Source organism: Nasonia vitripennis, chromosome 5 (assembly GCF_009193385.2).
Source record: "Nasonia vitripennis strain AsymCx chromosome 5, Nvit_psr_1.1, whole genome shotgun sequence".
NCBI lineage: Eukaryota > Metazoa > Arthropoda > Insecta > Hymenoptera > Pteromalidae > Nasonia > Nasonia vitripennis.
This window is the reverse complement of record NC_045761.1, coordinates 7,266,799-7,287,066: the sequence shown is the minus strand read 5'-3', so window position 1 is coordinate 7,287,066 and position 20,268 is coordinate 7,266,799. Positions and strand designations below refer to the sequence as shown.

The following is a 20,268-nucleotide window of genomic DNA, read 5'->3' as shown; positions in this document are numbered from 1 at the left end:
AAGTATGCGCTCCGAACAAAAGAAAGTATACATAAGTGAAAAATGTATATCATAAAATGAATCAGTGAGGGTATCTTTAGTTGTATATGTCCAGTATAAATTGTGTACACAAGGCTTTGTTTATAAACTACCTGTACAAAAACAGAATATCGTTAAATTTTTTGTAAAAATTCACAAGCCATCGTTATAAGCCGCGTCTGACTAAATCGCGTCCATCACTACTTGTGCAGAACGAAACCAATTATGATTATTGCTAACCTAAAATCATAAACTTTTCGCAAAATTTATGCATGGAAACTAGCATAGAGATTCAACGCTGCAGCTTTTCAACAATCAAGGCATAATAATTAGCTTCTTTAAAATATTCATGTTGTGAAATCCCCTCTTCGATGCTATAATGCGATTTCGTTAAGCCCTTTCAGCCAAGCTTCTCCCCTTTTTCCGCATGAAAGCAAAGTACGAATTAAATCTCGCTCAAGCTTTCAAAACGCCATTACATTCCACAAATTAATAATGTTTTTTCCTCGAATCGCTAATACCTTAAAATTGGAACACTTGAATATTCTCCAACTCATCACTCAGCCCAAAGCCGAAATCACCTCATCAATCGATACACCCCAGGACTTGCACCATACCCGCACCGAATGAATTCACCCTCCCTTAACTCACCCTAAAAAAAAAGCGCAGACACGAGACCCTCCGCCCCAGGTTCCGTATACCGCTCACTCTGTGTAGTATAGCTGATCCAAATAACGAAGAGACGACGAACGCGACGACCTTGGCGAATTCTAGTGACTCACGCACGTGAACTAGCTGCGCGCCACCCTCACCATGACCTCGATTCCAAGCGTTCCCCTTTGACCATATCCTGCGCCCTTCGTCCCCCCTTCCCCTCTCTCTTTATTCCGTCTCTCTTCCGATCGTATTGTGCTCCGCTTGTCGCTCGGCGAACTTTACCTTTCAACGTGAAGCTGTCTCTCGCGTTATGTGGAACAGCTTCTCTGGTATGTAGAGTCGAGAGGAGTATAAGAAAAAAAAAAAATACGACAGCTGCATGATATTTTTTCGAGACTTACGAAGAGTTCAAGGTCGGCGCGGAGTTTCTGTATTTTTATTTCGGCGGATCGATAGACTGCACTTTGTTATAGTTTGGAAATCGAATTAATTGTAGGGGTGGCGTTTGGCCGGGGATTCGCGTCCTTGCAATGCAGTTTCTCTCGGGATGAATTACGATAGTTACGTAAGGGGATACGTTTTCGTCTATACTCAAAGATTAATAAACGTGTATTTTTTCCAAAATCCAGCGTCTGAAACATTCAAACATCATAAACCACCGGAGAGTGATAACGCGCGCCGCTATCCCAGTCATCTCCATAAATAAATGCACAGTCGATGCAGAACCCGAAGCATTTATCCAGTCGAGCATCAACATCAGCGATAAATTTAAAGGTTAAAAAAATCTCACCTGTAAAAGCAAAAGAGAAAAGGCCGTCGCTTTCATAGCGCACGAGGAGGTGAGCTACGGCGCGTTTACACGCGGCAGGGAAAATTGATTAGCCACTCGGTTAGTTAACACTCCCGGCGCTAATCTCTTGCGAAAAATGAGGGATTCCCATTGAGCCTCGTGTTTTCACAAAAGCTCAGGGGGCGTGTCGGAATTGCTCGGCCGTGCAGCGTAGGTGTCATAAATTATATCATTGCGCCTCGCGGGAGAAGAGCCGCCGTCGTCGTTGTGGCCTCGGGGAGCTTTCTCTCTTTCTAGCCTTATGTGCAACGGCTTTCGTCTGATGACAGATGTATAGGTATGGCCGTGTGCTCTGGACTCGAGCTTTTTCTTCTTTAGTGCGAGGGCTTTGCGGAACACGAGCGGTTCCGGGAAATTTTTGGATTTGAAGCGTTGCGGAGAGCGCCTTCGTGATTGCGCGGGATTTTGAAATGAGATTTTATAGTTTAGTGTTCTCTCGCGAGAGTTCAAGGCTGCCTGACTCTTATATTTTTATATAATATTTTTTTTCGTTTTATTTCTTCTATTATCTGATTGCTTGTTTCTACTGTTTTATTTTTATTGTGTTACACAGATGGTACCGGAGCAAACACATTCGTAAAAGAACATTTTGGCCCAGCTGAGCTGCGATTCAAATGGAATTTCTTGCGAATTAAGGTCAAGCAGTTTTTGGTAAGTACCTTGATATATAAGTATGATTTAAATGATTGATGGTTTCATATGACACTTTACGTTGAAACAATGTGGAGCATAAGTTAATTATTTTCATGCAATTCTCATGCATAGTTGCATCGCATACGCTTGTAATGCAGCTTCCGGATTTTCGAAGCTCGTTCATTACTCTCTTATCCAGAGCTTATAATTAATGCTTCATCCACAAGCAATTAAGCAACAAAGTGCTAATATGCTCTGCCAGCTGGTATGGTTCCTTTCCTTAAATGCTAAACTCGTTTCAAATTATTAAAATTAATATTTCCGTCAATATAACATAGAGTTTTAATAAGTAGAAACTAGAATACATCCTTGACCCGGGAATCATCGAGTGTCGCCGGGCAATTGGAAGCTTCGAGAGCGGATAGATAGCGGCACACGAAGCATCGGAGCTTTGCACTCTCTAATCAGGATAAGAAAAGCAAGCGGCGCCGATAAAAGACCCTCTAAGCAGCCTATAAACGTTGTTCACATACACAGCCACACCCGGTAGCTCTCCCACTACCGGCAATCTGTTTACAGCCACTACCCGAGTGCATTACACAGGTTCTCGCAACCGTTATATACAGCTGCACTCTCCGTTATACATACATATATATATATATATATATATATATATATACAGTGTGCGGGCGTTCAAGGATTCGACCTCTCCCGCGTCGCGACGATCACTTTCTATTGTCATTTATTGCGTTCCGCTCGAACTATTTCCAAATCTCGTCGATATTGAATCGTTGGACCAAAGTGTCTCTCCCTCTCGTTAAACTTTACTTCAATAATGAAGTTGACCAGAAGTTTTTGAGGAGAAACGTCCGAAGTAGGCCGTATCGTTTGGAGGATATATTCTGTGTAAGGATTTCGAAAGTCGTAAGTCATACCCTTTTTTTCGATATAAAGTTATACCTGCGAGGATCGATTGGCTCTTATGGACGGTACGTACAGGTGAATTATTCGATGCCTTGTATTTACAGCTCAGAGAATGTGGAAGCGTTCGAACGTGATGTTAAGCCAATCACTCCCAGGTGTGTCGTTATGTCGCTGTAAGGAAGAAGGCAATCCAACTCGGGGTTGCTTTTTTGCACTAGCTTCGACTGTACGTGTGTTACTTAAAATAAATTTCCTAGGAGACGTGTTCCTGACTTTCGCGTTATGTATAGGTTACTGGATCTTATTTAAGAGCTGTCCACGTTCGTTTATAGTTGTCTGCAACAAAGAGACAACACTTGGATAATATTATTCTGCTGACTCTCGCACATCCTTTAAAGCTGGTGTCAATGGCGGATTATCCCGTAAGCTCGTGATTATGTATGGCTCCTCTTGTTACGCTCTTGAAGATCTTCATAAATTTGTCGAGGGTTCAGCCTGTGTCTCGCGTAACTTCTTAGGTAACGCACGTGTCTCGAGAATAATTGGACTGAAAACACTTCATTATTATTCAACCACAGTTACGCAACTTTTCGAACGTGTCTTCTGTGTACACGATTCTCAAACAGCCCAGTATAAATTAGTTTGGCAAAGATAATCTGCACGAGATACGAACCTTTTTAATAATAGCTTTGCATATAGAAATAGCCTTGGTAAACACGCGTGGTCACGGTTAATATTTATCCTGCACTTGAAACTTTTGAAAAATTTCGCAAAAAGCTTCACGGATGCTCTCGTTTCGGAGTGGAAGACGTCCGCAGTTATTAATAAACTCAACGAGTTACACACGATTTAACGACCAAGTTACGAAGACGAAGCTGCGGAAGGTCCTTGAAAGGTTAATCATGATGAGAAAAGTTGAGCCGTGTATGCGAGCGCGAGGACGTGTTTTATAGAATGAATTAGGCGAAACTTTTGAAAAAGATATTCTATATCCGCGACCTGTTCACTTTGACGCGCGAAATACACGTATCTCTCTTTGAGGATGGAAAAGTGGAAATTTCATGTATTTCTATTTATATTCTTCGAGAGAATTGATATACAGTTGCATCGAAATTCTGATTTATATGCGGGAAGGGGAAAAAATTCGCGCAAAGAGCCTTTTCAACTTTTTACTCCATGTGCCACAACAAATAAGGGATGGTAATCGATAATCGAGGTCAAAGGTCTTTACACTGTAGCGTATTGATCAGGTAAGGAAATATCTGTTCGCGAGGCTTTTCGCTCACTTATTTGTCACCTACTTGTATAATGGGATCGAAGCAGCTTTTTATGCGAGAACGATATCGACGGGCAATTGAAGTTTATACAAATTTTTTTTTCGTCGTGATTGTGGTTTACAGTTCATTTCGTAGATGAAAGAATCAATTTTGATGCTCCAATGCGGCCTCTCGATATCATATTATATTTGCACAGCTCTGATAAGAAAAACATATTCGAACGTTTTGAAAAGCTTTTACCTTTTTAAGCTCGTAAGCCTTGGTGAGTTCACGCGAGAATCGAAAACCAATAGCGCAGCCTTTTCTCTCTTATTTTCGTCCGCAAAGCTGTGGCTCATAAAAATATTGCGATTATTTAGCCAATTTAATTTTAATTAAATAAATCTTTCAGCCTCTATTTCACATGCAAATCCTATTGAAAAGAAGCGAAAGTCGACATTTCAAAAAAAGGCACAATAGGTATCATTCGAGCTTGAAAGCTACGTGCTCTCGCGATTTCAGTCCCGAGTAATATACATCACGTGGCGAGATGAAAGGCAGCCTAATTAAGATCCAATTACCCACGTGCACACACACACACACACACACACGTGCACATTATACCCGTCTGCCATAGTCAGGTAGACTCGCGTGCAGCTATATAGGAACCGAGAGGCACATAAGCGACGCCCTTACGTGCGGGAAAGAACTTTCCAGTGCTTTCAAGCCTTTCCACTTTCGAAATGTATTCCCCCGAGGTCTCGAGACGCTGAATAGCTGCGTTAAGTGGATGATGCGCGTATTGTCGTGCTTGGACTGATTCGGATGGGAATCTCTTAAGATGACTCTTGGAATATTCGGTATACGCAGGGACGAGACTCGTTTTCAGAGGTACTTTTTAGCTTAACGCTGATAAACAGTGGCTAGAAGTTCGTCGGAGCTTCGGTGAATATTTCAAGGGGACGTGATGCATGGAGCTCGACCGGTCTTATCGTGGGTTTTATTGACGCGTCAACCGGATCACTTTTTTTGCTCGCGGCTTTATGAAATATAACGCCGGGAGCCGTGCGATATCGACAGGCGCGTAAAAGTGATTAATACGCGCAGTTTGAAACTAGACGTTATAAAGTAAAAGAGAAGAGAAGAAGGAAGCGCCCAGACCATCAGGAATATTGCACTCGTCGAGGATGTGTTCTGGTTCTCTCAGCCCAGTGGGATTCCGAAACTGGAAAATAATTCTTTGCTGGCTTTTATAAATCACGGAGCCGCGATAAATCCCGTCATTGCCCTACGTGTGTAATTTCTCCTCGGAGCCGCTCGTGCTCTCGAGTAGTCTCGACCCGGCGATGGTCAGACGAGACTCTGTATAGGAGTAGTGGTCGATTCAAAATTTTCCCTGCATGAAACTTAAATCTCAAAATACCTCTCAGCTTCATCCCCCCGAGCTTTTATCAAAATAACTCTCCGAACACACGTTCTAAAAGCGATATTCCAGAACAAAGAAGTCCATACAGGTATATAGGCGAGAGCCCTATTACAGCGCGATCAAAGCGTCCGCGACGCGCTCGGGGCACGTTTCGCCGTCACCGAGACTCAACCCCCTCGCACGAGCTTTATATTTACGATTCGTTATTATGACGTTATTACGACGCGACGACGCTCATGTGGCGACCTCGAAAAATGGTGATCGAGGCAGCCCTCGTCACTCAAACCTCTATGTGTATCTATGTGTGTGTGTGTGTGTATAATTGACTGACGAGACACGGAGGAGAGAATCGATTATTCCGTATATCTGGCATCAGTCCGCCCGCTCTCTCTCTCTCTCTCTCTCTCTCTCTCTCTCTCTCTCTCTCTCTCGTGCGCATTAAGCTAAATGAATATTGCACCTGACGGGCCGTCTGTCATGTGCGGATTCGCTGCGCAAAAGTTTCGAAGGAATCTCTCCCTGTGGCAGTTATGTATAGGATGAATCCTTTTGTTTTCGTTCGGACGGGACGTGTCAATTATTCCGAGAGCTGCGATTTGTTCGCGTTTTATTTTGCGCTCTTATGTTACTGGATTCTTTCGAAAATTGAATGTTTAACAATAGCGAGAGTTATGTAACACCGTGTTAAATGGGCGACACTTGAAATTCAGGCTGACGTTATCAAACTATTATCGAACTATTATCAAAATTAATAAACCGATTTCACCGTCAAAAGCAGAAAAACACAGCGGATGCAAAACTGAAACAAACGAGTATCAGCAACAGAGCCGAACAAAAGTTCACTGTACACAAAGGTCCGTGAAAGCTCCGTGCTTTACCCGTCTCGATATAGTGCTCGTCTTGCGTAAATCGGGGCGAGAAATGGGTGAAACTGCGCGTGGGTGACCCAAGCCTCGGGCATACCATACACTCCCTTACTCCGATCCTCATGTGTGACAACGTCCCGTCCAAGTGATAAAAACTTACTTATTATGCTCGAATGTTACGCTCGTCTGATCGCTTTCAGCCCGAGGGTAAAAGTGCTTGCCGGACGAGCTAATTCTTTACAGAAGCTCAAAGAGCATAGCATACCGCGCGGACGACCTGGTTCTGTATTTTAACGGTTGAAAAATTCAAATTGCCGAGGAGTCGGATTGAATTCATTAAACTCTCCGTCTTTTTACTCCTGCGCTGCAAGTTCGCCCTCTCTCGCGCATCTTGTTAGAGGAAGAATCAGATTCGAAGGAGAGATGGGCCGAACTTTGTATTCAACGCGAAAGCACGCGTTTGATTAAACCTAGAGGGCTGCAGTTTGTAAGCTTGATTGGCGTAAAAACTTTCGCAGCTTGATGCTCGAGGAACTAGCTCGAGGTGCGCAAATCGATGATTGCTTATAGTTATGGATGCATTTGGGTAACTGTCAAAGCTCGACTTTCGAAACGTACATCTTCTCGTTGGGCTTGACAAACAAAGAGCATCGCATACATCCTCATCATCCGAGCAAACAAGCCAAGGAACGGAATCACACCTGCCGGAAAACCACGGGATTAATTCCTTCAAGCGAGAAAGAAAGAAGTGGTGCCCTCCTCGGCGACGACGTTGCTGCAGCAGCTTCTTTATTGATTGGCCGGCGGTATGAGGTTGGGCGCCGGTCGATCGCAGCGCTGCTACAGCAGGTGACGTCAGCCCTCGGCGCAGTTATTGATCCTCTGCGGCGCCCGCGCACTGGCTACCGAGGCCATCTTCTCGAGCTGACTGCTACCACTGCTGCTGCTGCTGCTGCTGCTGCTGCTGATGCTGTAGATGAAGTTATCTGATGGGTATACACACACACACGCGCGTCTTTTTTCTGCTGATTATCCGAGGGTGAGGTCTAACCCGCTGTAACGAATGCAGGAATTATCTCGACGATATACAGTTATTGAATTTTCTCGCCGTCGCGCAACGCGCACGATTCTATAAGTGTAGAGCCACTGTGCAAGCAGTTTAACGCTTGTTTGTTTCTGCGACGCATTAGCTATGCCAGCTATATACAGGTACACAAGCGGAAGTGAGGCCGCACGTGCTGCTATCGCTGAGAGAGAACTATATATCATATCGGATGCATCGACTTTCTCGCGATCGCGATACACTCCCCCGCATTATTACTTCTGCAAGCTTATTGTTGTCCTCGAACAATCCCATCGTCCGTTCCAATATAGCGTTCGAGTAAAAAAAAAAAAAAAAAAAGTGCACAATGGCCCTGCAGAGGCGAAAATTTCTATCTTAACGGCGACTACCGGCGCGTTACGAGCGCGTCCTTGGTCCCGACGACATTCCCAGGGGAAAAGGCTGTACATTGTCGCGTATGTATAGCTAGTCTGTGTACACATAACCGTTTGCAGCGGTGCGAAGAATTGATCGTCGCTGTACTGACTCTTCCAATAAGGCTGTCATGACCTACCTACGGATGGTGGGAGAGTTTTAACGGCGAAGTACGCGGAACTGCGTTTTTTTTTTTTTAAGCGATGCCCCGCGTTTTTATATCAGCTGTATTTTACTAGTTGGTTGTGTATAGGAGAGAAAAGTGCGCTTCAAGGTCTGATCGTTGGCGATGGTTGAAACGGTGAGTCGATGGTCTTGAAGCGTATAATACGAGTGTTCTGTACTTCCGGACTCGTGAGAAAAAAATTCTCAAGGACCTAATGCGCTGCAGGGACTTGTCTGACCGTTTTCGCGCATAACTACTTGCAGTGGTAAATTGTGTCTCTCGTGGACTCAACTTTGTACGTATAACTTAGCTCGTTGAACTGGAGCGTTTTTGAACGGGCGATTACAAAGAGTTGCATATATATATATATATATATATATATATATATATATATATATATGTTTTATTATGCTCATTAATTTAAGCTAAGCACCGAGTAAAAAAGGTGATACGACACTGGCACAGGTTGCCGCGATGCTTTGACTTAAGTATACACACGCTAGTGTTTCCTTGCCTTCGAGTGCTTTGAGACCAGCAGCTCGTCTAGACGGATTAGCGGCTCCAGTGTACACAATTAGACATCAGAATCAAAGCCGGCCCTCATCATCCTGCATACCTTCGGGAAATCAATCTCCAAATCTGTGCGCATCAGCAGCGCAGTCATCCCCTCGCATCCGGATCTTCCGCAGCGCGGCGATCGATAAAAGGGAAATTTCCAAACACTCGCACTCGCACCAAGTGCAGCAGCAGCGAAACGTTTTCCGCGAACACGCATCGCCGTATACCTATATATCTATATACACCTTCCTCGTAAGCGAAGAGGGATAGCCTTGCGCAGATGGCGCTGCGACCTCGCGCATGAGCAGAGCGACGCTTCGCGCGACGACGTCGACGACGAGTGACGACGACGACGACGAGGAGGAGGAGGAAGAGGAGGAGGAGGACACGCACGGGGAGAGGCAGCAGCAGCAGTGTTAGCAGTAGTCGAGAGGGAACAGCAGAGCCATCGAGGCCGCGGACACGATGTCCGCGTCGACGAGGTGCCAAGAGCCAAAGACAGCCCGCCGCAGTGCAGGAGCCTGCATCGCTGCTGCCGCTACTTAACCTTTCGATAAAAGTGCTCGAGAATATATATATATCTAGTAAAGGACGAATATTACACGCATCGGTATTGTATAGAGTGTCTGTGCGCAGTGCGGGTGATACACAGTGAATCTCGAGGTGTGACAGCTCCGTCTCTTCGCGAGTGTGACGAGTATAGTGGCAGTATAGGGAGGGCCAGTTGAGGCTGCGAATAAAGGGTAAGCTCGATTGTGGCAGCGTATAAAAATCGATGTTTCACACACACACACGCGCGCGCGCGCGCGCGTTCGCTCGAGCTTACAGTCGGCGCCTCGCGCGGTAACTTGGCGAGTATAACGCTTTCCATCTTTCCTCTCTCTCTCCATGTGCCCCCGTCTCGTTATCGATTACCGCTCAGCCGAAGAGCTTTGCCCGTGTTGTGCAGTTCTCTCTCTCTCTCTCCGCTGCACATATCCTCTTCTTTCGCTGTGTATTCCCCGGTCGAGGCGTCATTTGCGCGCAACGTGTCATTGATCAAGCGGCTGAGACCTTGAGCTGTTCGTACGTGCTTATGCGCTGCGCCTAAAAGCCGAGAGTGTGTGTGTAGTGGTGTGACCTATAATGAGCGGAGGATAGAAACGCACAGCTGACTTTCTCGCACCTGTTATAGGTGAGGTGTGGAAGTATTGAAAAATGTCTCCGGGGCTTCGCGTTGGCGGACACGTGAATATCGAGGTCTCGGCAGGGCAGCTTCTTTATATAGTATGAAAGAGCTAGCGCTGCGCTATATTTCTCTTAACCGGATAATTAACCGCGAAATCGTTACGCCCGACTGCTCGATATAATTCGGCGAGAGAAAAGCGCGGGACGTTTAAAAACAATGAAAGCCAGCTTCCTCCCGCTAATGGGATTACACTCGAGATAATGACACAAAGAACGCACCGGTTCGAGAGAGAGAGAGGAGAGAAAGAAGAAGATTCTTTTCTGGCCTTCGATGCTCACTGTCGCGCGGCTGACTCATTCTCCAGCCGTCTCTCTCTCTCTCTCTCTCTCTTCCGTATCCGGTTACTCGGCGGTCACGGCTTCTCTCGGATCCTTTTCAGGACTGCAGCGGCTCTGGCTCGGCTTCAGCTGATGCAGCCCGGGGATCGATACGCGCTGACAAGTTCCCTTTTTTCTCTCTCTCTCGAATTTTGCATTATCGAGGGCTTCGTCGGTGCGCGAGTATTTCTTTTCTTTTTTTTTTTTCATCCTCGTGAATATTTCAACCCTGGCCTCGGTTTGGCCTACACTGGCTTTTGTCGAGCGCGCGCTGCGGCTCTTTCGTTTGCGGCAAGCCAAGCGTGTGTGTGTGTGTGTGTTTGCGTTGCGGTTTGTTCTAAAGCCTGAATAACGATGCCAGTGGAAACGGCAAAGTTTAAAGAGAGAAAATACGCTTATTTAGCGTTGGTCGTATAAAAATAGTAGTCGAGAGATTCATTTTCATCGGTGTTGAATATAAAGTCACTGCGGGAGGAAAAAGATTTCTCGAGGACAATAGACCGTGCGCGGAGTAAATGAAACTGCTCTAATCGGATGTCGGCACGGCGCTTGACGTCACGGAGTTATAAAAGTATCGCCTGGACTTGACGTCAGGTATAGTGTGCGGCATACTCGTTAAATACACTTTTGTAACGCTGTTTCATGACTTTTGATAAGCAATACGATATCCCTGAATTCTGAATATTAGCGGCGCGTGCGATATCTTCAAAATATTTACAGCAGCAGTTTCGGTCTCTTCTGTGTATTCCCAGACAGGCTATTCCATAAGGTAAATCCCATGATAAAGCCATCTCATTTAACTCCGCCCATGCGAAGAGAAATCTGTAGATGATCAGAGATAACATAAAAAGCACGAGAGCTGCGAGTTCCTAACGCTAGGCTCTCTCGATATATTTATGGTCAGGGCGTTACACGAGCCCTCTTTATTTGTACCTTCGCACCCTTATAATACGCGGCGTTAGCTGTATAATGTCCCTGGGGGCCTGCGGGGAATATTCGGTATAAAAATCCAAATGTTGTCGTTTATCCGAAAGTTATTTGATTAGTTTGCCGAGGTCACGGCCAGGTTCAAGAGCCTTAGACCTGTTATTAGGCGACGAAAAAGTCATCACATACCGATTTATGGTAGAATCGTTAATTCGTCTGGAATTTGTTTTGTGGTTTATCGTAAGCATTCTTTTGCGCTCAACTTGCACCACTTCAAAAATAAGTTTTAATAAAGCTCACAAAACGACCTACGCATCAGACTCCTTGGATGTCTATCTGGTTTTCCGACGTCGCACATCCGACGAACTCTTAGAATGTGCCATCACCTCTCTCGACTCCACACCCGGATGCCATCCCACGCGGTTGTCCCCGTAATACGTCTTTCCGCCATTTCGCGGCTTTTATCTTCATTGCCGGAGGCCTATGCTACCACTTCTGCTGCTGCTGCTGCTCTCACGTCGTAGAATATCGTTAAGGGCGTTATAATGGATGTAGCGTGGATTTCAGCGGCTTGTTTTCTCCAGGCCTCTATGTTCCCCGCGAGTTTTCACTCATTGTGTTTTTCACGCTTTCCTGTGGTCGTCGTCGTCTTTGCTGCTTTGTGTTGCGCGCGAGGTTTTTGTGGCTTGACGTTGAGGGCTGAGTGCAATTAATGGCCACCTGGTATATTCAGCTGAGGGACTTGGATGTTTAGAAAAATAGTTGGAATTGGAAGTATTTACGGGAAAAATTTCATCGTTCAACTATAACTTGAATCTCCAAAGCCCAAATCAAAACCCAGCCCGCAGTTAATTCATACCTCCGTGTGGAATCCCTTTCGGCCAAATATTTGCCTAAACACAATGCAAAACGCTCGCGCTCGCCAGAGGACAAAAGAGAAGAAGAAGAAAGTCGAGCTTCGCATAAAACCTGTAGCTATTATATACACAAAAGTGTGGTCCAACGTCCGTTGTTTGCCGAGCGTCATTGTGCGCCTCCGGCGTTATCGCGTCAATGGGTCCAGGTCAGCCGCCCCCGATCCTCTGGGATTTACTGGGATTTATCGCGAGTGGTATATCCTCGAGAGGTGACGTCTGCTTATTTCTTTGTTTATGGCTCCGTTGCTGATATAGCTGACGCCCGAATATTGCCCCGGATTGAATTTTTTTTTTTTTGTTGTGTTTCGCGAATGGATGCTAGCAGATCTATCATTTATTTGGAAAGCTGTGATGATTCGGGTATTGCTTTTTTTCCCGATTGATACGTTTTGATCGATTCGATTGAGTTGACAACAAACATCGCGGGCGAGAGCTGATTGTTTAGTCTTGCTTCGTGCATCCGCTCTCTGATTAAAATGAAAATTCAATTAAAATCAAACGCGCGTGCTCGGCATTATTTGAACTGGCTTTTAGTTTAATTTGATCTCGCCCTACTGCGGGGGCTTAATCGTTTATGCAGAAATTACTTTTATGGGTTTCCGGTGTGTGGGTACAAGTGTTTGGAGTCAATTCGATCAAAGCTAATTCGCGGTGATAAAAGAGATATTGCCATAACCGTCAAATTTGACGCCTGTCTCTCAAGACATTCATCCCTCGTTGGCAGAAGGATACCCTGGAGAGAGCAGGTTTAACGACGCGATTCATTATATGCATCCGTGCTCACGCAGTCGTGCAATTACTCCTCGCGCTACGTGTGCGACGTTCATTAATTAGTTGCTCGACTCCGCTGACTAATCGTCCAAGCAGATTCGGACAAATCTGACGATTCGTATGCGAGTTTTACGGCGCCGACCTTGGCACACATTCTGCAAGCGCAAATTGTCGTCGTCTCTGCTGGTATATATTATGTGCTTTTTGAAGTCAAGGTATATAGTAGGTAGTGGCTGTTTTTTAGTTTGCTGTGTAATTTGACTTGGGAAGGTTGTGTGTTTTGGATTTTAATAAAACTGGTTCAGTCTTGTCGGTGAATGCGAATCGGAATACGAAATGCTGGCATTAAGAAAAATCTCGAGTGTAATTCAGATAGTATGCTTAGTAATTGGTATTCTTGTACCAAAATAGAAGAGTCTTAGTCTTGCGCAGGTGTTTCATCCTGTAGGTTATTCAACTCGAAATTCAGTAATATAATATTAATAAATTATCATATATTTTGTCAGATTTCAAAAATGCATAAATGTCACCAGCATAATATGAAATATGAAATGTGAACGAAAAAAGCTTTCAACCACACGTCATTATCAATCCATAGTACATGAATAATTAACCAAGAGAAAAATGTTCCCAACTATCAAACGCACCTCTACACATCGGCTTTAAATAAGCCACGAGGTCTAAAGCCAATGAAACGGAAGATAATCCTATACGTTACACATATTTCACTAAGGAACGTGTCGGAGCTAAGGTACCCCTCTCTCGTCTTTTGTTGCAGAGCTGAAGCTATCGAGGCAAATTGACTGAGGCAGCATAGCCCCGAGGCTACTACTCCGACCGTGAAAATGTCGTCGGTGAAGGTAGCCGTGCGGGTTCGTCCCTTCAACATGAGGGAGATAACCCGCGAGGCCCAATGCATCATCGAAATGACCGGCAACACCACCTGTGAGTATTATCCCTTATACATTACTCGCATATTATGATGTGTCTATAATACGCGATATACGATATCATCGATCGTGTACATCGTGCGTGTGACCAGACGGTTTTCAGCTCGAAAGACGTTATTGAGATGGGGTCGAGGTGAAAAAGTAAGGGACCGTATCCTTCGACAGTTTTTTTTTTTTTTTCAACAGACGACAGGCTTTATTTAGACACGTATAAGCAGTGCTCGTTTGCCATGTGGGCATACTCGCCCACCAGATTTAATAACAGTCAATCGAGTCAATATTGTTTCATCTTTTACGTTAGGATTATACAATAGTTTAATTTCGCGCGTCGTTCCAACTTTTTCCTTCGGAGGATCGGTAAATAATTCAAAGTTTCAGGTGCTCGCTATCCCTACGAAACTTCATTATACTTACACACACAACAAAGCGTCCGGGCGAAACGACGACAGCGGCTTATCTTTTGTGCAGCCTCCGTTGAATAGCGAATGAACTTTATGATATGAATATACGCGAAATAAAGCTACGACAATATTACTAATAATACGGGTCGTCGCAGCTCGGACTCTTTTGTATATAGGTGTTATGCTGCGATTCGTTGAGTACGAACTCTGTTCTTTTTATTTTTTTTCTGAAAAAAACATTTTTTTATGGTTATCGCCATCGCGGTTATTTTTCAATTTAATGATGCACAACTGCCCGAATTAAATTCCTCGTGGCCCTGCGGATACCGTCGGAATCTCGAGTATTGATTGAGGATACCCCCAGCAGCAGCTCAGCTATAACTACGACCAAATCCAATGTGTCTCGAAATTTCAATCAAACCGATAAGCAACTTCACAGCCATATCTCGGAATTTCCCTCGGAACATCGTCATCAGGCACGAGTCCGAGAAATCCCGATGAAACATTCATCCAAAAGGACGCGACCCGCGAAAAATCGATTCAATATTCATCTTTTCTCTTCCTCCGAGAGAATAGAGGGTAAAAATCTAAATAAATGATTTCTAATCTCGCGAACACACGGACCCCCGTAGTGCACATGATCGAGACATTCGCATGTATTATACGCGAGGGATATGATACGGCACGATTCCAACTCATCTCGAAAGCAGAAGCAGCAGCCATGTTGCCGATCGATACGCTCCGCAGTCGTGACTCAGAGCTGTTTTCTTTTCCGCCGACCTCGCGACGCCCCGCTAAACATTCATTCACCGAAGCCCTCGGGCGAATACGCGTGTGTGTGTGTGGAGTCAGACTGGCGCGATTCCATCTGGCTCTTGGGCAATTAGTCTGTCTGACTGAGCTTGTTGAATTGTTTTAGTTTTTATATTATAACATGATCTCGAAGAATGAGAAAGTCGAACCGCGCTCTCGGATTATTTTCAACTTTATACGAGAGGAGAAATAGATTGCGCGCATTATTCATTCCGTTCCGAACATCGAGTGGGCGTCTTGTACGAACTTCTTGGGAGTTTCTCATTAAAGTCCGAGATATCGCTTTGTATAAATTCGCGTCGTGTATTCCCTGTACTAAATCTAGATCTAAATAAGTTTGGTAAATTTGTTCATAGAACTGTACACGCATCGTATACTAACTTCAATATTCAATATCGCATATATGAAAAAGCGTAAAATCTCTGTAGAATTCATCGCAAGCTCAAAACGCAACGCAGCTGCTCGTCTACGTCGTACAAGTTTGTTACATGTATATAAACGCTCGTCTGTAATATGACTCTTTGTGTACATGTCGGCCGGCATTGTGCAGTCTGGCGTTATCGATTCGTACATAGCAGACCGCGATTACGGACGTTAACGCGTCTCTCGTTTCCGGTCAATCTCACCTAGTAATATCCGGCGAGATGCGACGCGTGTGTCTGTGTGCTATACATACGCCCCGCCCTTTCACCGTTCATACGTGTTAATTTCGATCCCTGTATAGACTGGATTTCTTCTTTTTCATTCGGGATAAGATTAGTCTTGATTCCTCTTTCAATCGGCCTTGATTTATTTCATTGAGACTTTTTTCCGCTTATGCTGTAACGTAACGCGCGCGGTTTCGAAAATTAGCTCAGGTTCTGCTTAAATGGATGTGTGTGTGTGTGCGTATGTGTTAAGGAGGTACACCCTATTTTACGGTTAAACTCCGAATAATATGTGGAAATAGCGAACTTCGAAAGTTTAAGGCCGCGCACTCTCTGGTGCATAATAAAAGAAAGTCCTTCGTTTTAAAAGCTCCCACGTATACGAGTTTATGAAAAACCAGCCATGCTACACATTCCGAAAGGAACCGTAAACGTTGAAGCTTTCCATGTTTCGTCCAGAGCTTTTCTAATAAAGCTGTCTCGCATCAAAAGTGTTCAGGACGCGATCGATGACAATATTGAGTTAAACATTTTTGGCAACGATTTTCAATAAACCAGCAAAGAAAAAAATATTATATAAACGTCATAATAATCAACCCAAGTAAAATCGAACCGCCGCTGCTCTTCTCAACGTGGGCAGCAGAGAAAACCCTTGGACGCACTTCGTATACATACAGGAGTGACGTCAGTGGTGCGCGTACGCGTTATATATATATATATATATATATATATATATATATATATATATATATATGCCGAGGAAGAGACTCTCGCCCACGCGTATACCGTAATCACGCTGTCGCATTTTTTCTTTCCACGTGCCGGCTAAATTCGTCACGGCGAGAAAACACATCTTTCTATACGTTCATGTGTATAAGTGCGTGGTTAAACAGAAAAGAGAACAAACGCATATCGATAAACCGTGAAGGATTGGAGTTAGCTTGACGCGGCCGGTTTCAAATGGAATTTAACGGGATTAAAACTGACGTCAACGGCACAGGCTTTCGGATATTACAGACACACGTGACGCTCGCGAATTTTATCGTTTCACGCTCGTAAAACTTCAGAGTCGAGCTCGCTTGCGTAATTTCATACGATTCTATTGTCTTGTAACTACCCCACGGTGCACTGAAAAGTCTGTATACTTATGTTTTCCGGGACATTAGCCGTGAATTATAGCCTGACGTAACGTTGATACCGACTACTGAAAATGTTGATAACTGGTCACCCCTGCGATCGCAATCTATGGATATTCGAAAATCAGTGCATCGCGATAATTAACTGCGACGTATGTTCGTTTTTGCTTCACAGCCATAGCAAATCCCAAGGCGCCTCCAGGAACGAAAGATGCGATCAAGAGTTTTAACTACGATTATTCTTACTTTTCTATGGACGTGAGTATCACGACAGTATAGCTCGATACGGATCTCCAAGCCGAAGGGAGAGAGAGAGAGAGAGAGAGAGAAACACAGACGTTGCTCGAGATGATGATGAAATCGAGAGAAATTCTAGGCACGTATAGCCGCGCGCTGTGTCCTGTAATATTCAACGAGATATGCCAGTCTCTTCATCTCACGCGAGGTCATGAATTTTCGATGCTTCCAACCCTGTGTTTCTCTCTCTCTCTCTCTCTCTCTCTCTCTCTCTCTCTCTCTCTCTCTCCCTGAATGTAATGGCAATAGTGGTTATTGCTCCCATTTCTGACTCGTATAATAACGCCCACGTATATGTGTCATTGTACAGCCGAACGACGAAAACTACTCGACTCAAATCATGGTCTACAAGGACATCGGAGAGGAGATGCTCGAGCACGCGTTCGAGGGTAAGTCATGAATATAACTATCGAAGATGAATCACGATTGAACTATATCTAACGATTCCCACCACGACAGGTTACAACGTCTGCATCTTCGCGTACGGCCAGACTGGCGCAGGCAAGTCGTACACGATGATGGGCAAACAGGAGGAAGGCCAGGAGGGCATTATTCCCCAGATCTGCAAGGACCTGTTCCGCAGGATCGGCGACAACAGCTCGAACGAGGACATGAAGCACTCGGTCGAGGTCAGCTACATGGAGATCTACTGCGAGCGTGTGCGCGACCTGCTCAATCCCAAGAACAAGGGCAACCTACGAGTTAGGGAACACCCTCTACTTGGACCCTACGTCGAGGACCTGTCCAAGCTCGCCGTCATGTCCTACGAGGACATTCACAACCTCATCGACGAGGGCAACAAAGCGAGGTCGGCTTTTCTATCATTCGGAATGGCTTATACGTTATTTAATGTATAAAATAATTAATCGATAACCTCCCTTTTTCTGCATCGACAGGACGGTGGCAGCAACGAACATGAACGAGACCTCGAGTAGGTCGCACGCGGTCTTCACGATATTTTTCACACAACAGAAGCAGGACAACGCGACGGGTCTAGTCACGGAGAAGGTCAGCAAGATCTCTCTGGTCGATCTCGCGGGTTCGGAACGAGCCGACTCCACCGGAGCCAAGGGCACCAGACTCAAGGAGGGCGCCAACATCAACAAGAGTCTCACCACCCTCGGCAAGGTCATCAGCGCCCTCGCCGAGATCGTAAGTTACCGCCTCGTCGTTGGAGAAATTATTTCGATAACCCTGTGAATTATACGCTCTTACTCATTCATTGCCATCCTTTTTCAAACTTTCCGCTGCTCATTCGGCTCCTCGTCGACTCTCAAAGGCGGTAAGTTTCCTCGAGAGTTTACTTTCATTTAAAACGATGGAGTCTCGCACTGCTCGCTATTATTATTCCCGAACCTCGTAACGAAGCCTATCTCAAACGTTCTCTCCCCGCACAGGCTTCGAAGGACAAGAAGAAGAAGAAGGCCGACTTCATTCCCTACCGAGATTCGGTACTGACATGGCTGCTTCGCGAGAACCTCGGCGGCAACTCCAAAACCGCCATGATAGCGGCCGTCAGTCCCGCCGACATCAACTACGACGAGACTCTTTCAACGCTCAGGTAATTCGAGTGAACCGATCATCCATTCGGCTGTATAGGTATATATGTACTCGGGAACGTGTATACAAGCGGTTTTGACGTGTGTATGCAGATACGCGGACAGAGCGAAACAGATCGTTTGCAAGGCTGTGGTCAACGAGGACGCCAACGCCAAGATTATTCGCGAGCTCAAGGAGGAGATCCAGAAGCTGCGCGAACTGCTCAAACAGGAGGGAATCGATTACCAAGAAGGTGAGTCTCGGCGTTGTCTGTACTGTACTTTTTTTATATAACCCGCGAGCTTATATATACTAACATTTATATTGTAAATATGTACTTGTCTACTAACACGTAATTATATTTATCGTATCTTTGTCTATGAAACGATTTTTCGTATTTATATGATACTGTGTATGAGTAAGCTAAACGATTATTATCATTATTCTCTGCTGATTAGTGCCTGTAGTCTACGATATTACGGTATAACTATTCAACTTTTGTGAATACGATTTTTGACATTTTGAGCATTGAAAGAAATTATTCGAAATCAACGAGTAGGCAAGCCATTTACCAGAGATTTTTTTTTCTTCCCCATATACGCAACTCTGCTTAGGGCCAGATGGCAAAATCACTTATGAAAAGAAAGAGTCTAGTAAGTAACCAAAATTTAAAATCCAGAAAACTTGAGCGATACGTGCGAGCAAGCGAAACTCTATATCTATCTCTCTATATACATATGACATCCTTGTATTCTTTTGACTTCCTCACTCACGGCTTTCAGTATATATCTCGCTTTTTTCGCTCATGTAGCACACATTGCATACGTATACCGAGTTTATAACCGCACGGATAAAGCTCGCACAATAATTGATCGAGAAACTCGCGCCTGCATGCGAAAACGAGTGTATACACCGGGCTATCAATTTCCCGGCGGAAAAAGCGCGCGCGATACAGTCCAGAAGAGGAACATCGATGCGCTTACGTATGCAAGACCTTCCTCACCTTTGCATGTAAAGGATTCCTCGACAAAGGAGATACTCGAACTCCCTCGAAACGCGTATCTATAATGTATATAAAAGAGAACTCGCGTACGCGAAAATCGTTGTTCGCCGTCTGTATGTACGTAATAACCAACTTTCTCTCTCTCTCTCTCTCTCTTGGTATATACGTGTCTACTATATCGACTTTGCCATTTCTCGGGTAATCGCGTTCTGCCGCGCGCAGCTCGCTCTGCATAATACCCCTGTTATGCGTTATATATGTGCATATACACACAGCGCGAGACTTGCGTGCGGGAGAGCGCTTTCGGTTCTCTATTTTTTTTTTATCAATATACATAGTGTGATTTTAGCTCTTAGCGCGACGTGTTCCAGAGCTTTCGAGAAAGCGCGCCGGCGTTGTTTTGACGAAGAAGAAGAAGCTTCGTATACATCAGTCTATCGATTATTCCGAGCTCGGGTTGAATAATCTAATACAAGCTATCTCGTGTACAG

General features: G+C 44.8%; 1 protein-coding gene across 27 annotated transcripts in view; it reads left to right on the top strand.

Moving 5' to 3' along the window:
• Nucleotides 1-20,268, top strand: part of LOC100121724 (kinesin 3B) — a 38,446-nt gene that overhangs the window by 6,967 nt on the left and 11,211 nt on the right. For 12 of the 27 annotated variants that reach the window (XM_031932134.1, XM_032600770.1, XM_016989485.2 and 9 more), the window contains exons 2-11: nt 2,079-2,176; nt 13,770-13,936; nt 17,114-17,196; nt 17,546-17,624; nt 17,695-18,043; nt 18,132-18,387; nt 18,515-18,517; nt 18,633-18,796; nt 18,888-19,027; nt 19,389-19,427. In XM_031932134.1, the coding sequence (XP_031787994.1) occupies nt 13,837-13,936; nt 17,114-17,196; nt 17,546-17,624; nt 17,695-18,043; nt 18,132-18,387; nt 18,515-18,517; nt 18,633-18,796; nt 18,888-19,027; nt 19,389-19,427 (1,213 nt within the window). In that variant the 5' untranslated portion in view covers nt 2,079-2,176; nt 13,770-13,836. Of the gene's footprint in view, nt 1-2,078; nt 2,177-9,190; nt 9,575-13,769; nt 13,937-17,113; nt 17,197-17,545; nt 17,625-17,694; nt 18,044-18,131; nt 18,388-18,514; nt 18,518-18,632; nt 18,797-18,887; nt 19,028-19,388; nt 19,428-20,268 lie in introns of those variants that run through there. The other 15 variants (XM_032600771.1, XM_016989486.2, XM_032600777.1 and 12 more) reach the window with 7 other exon arrangements.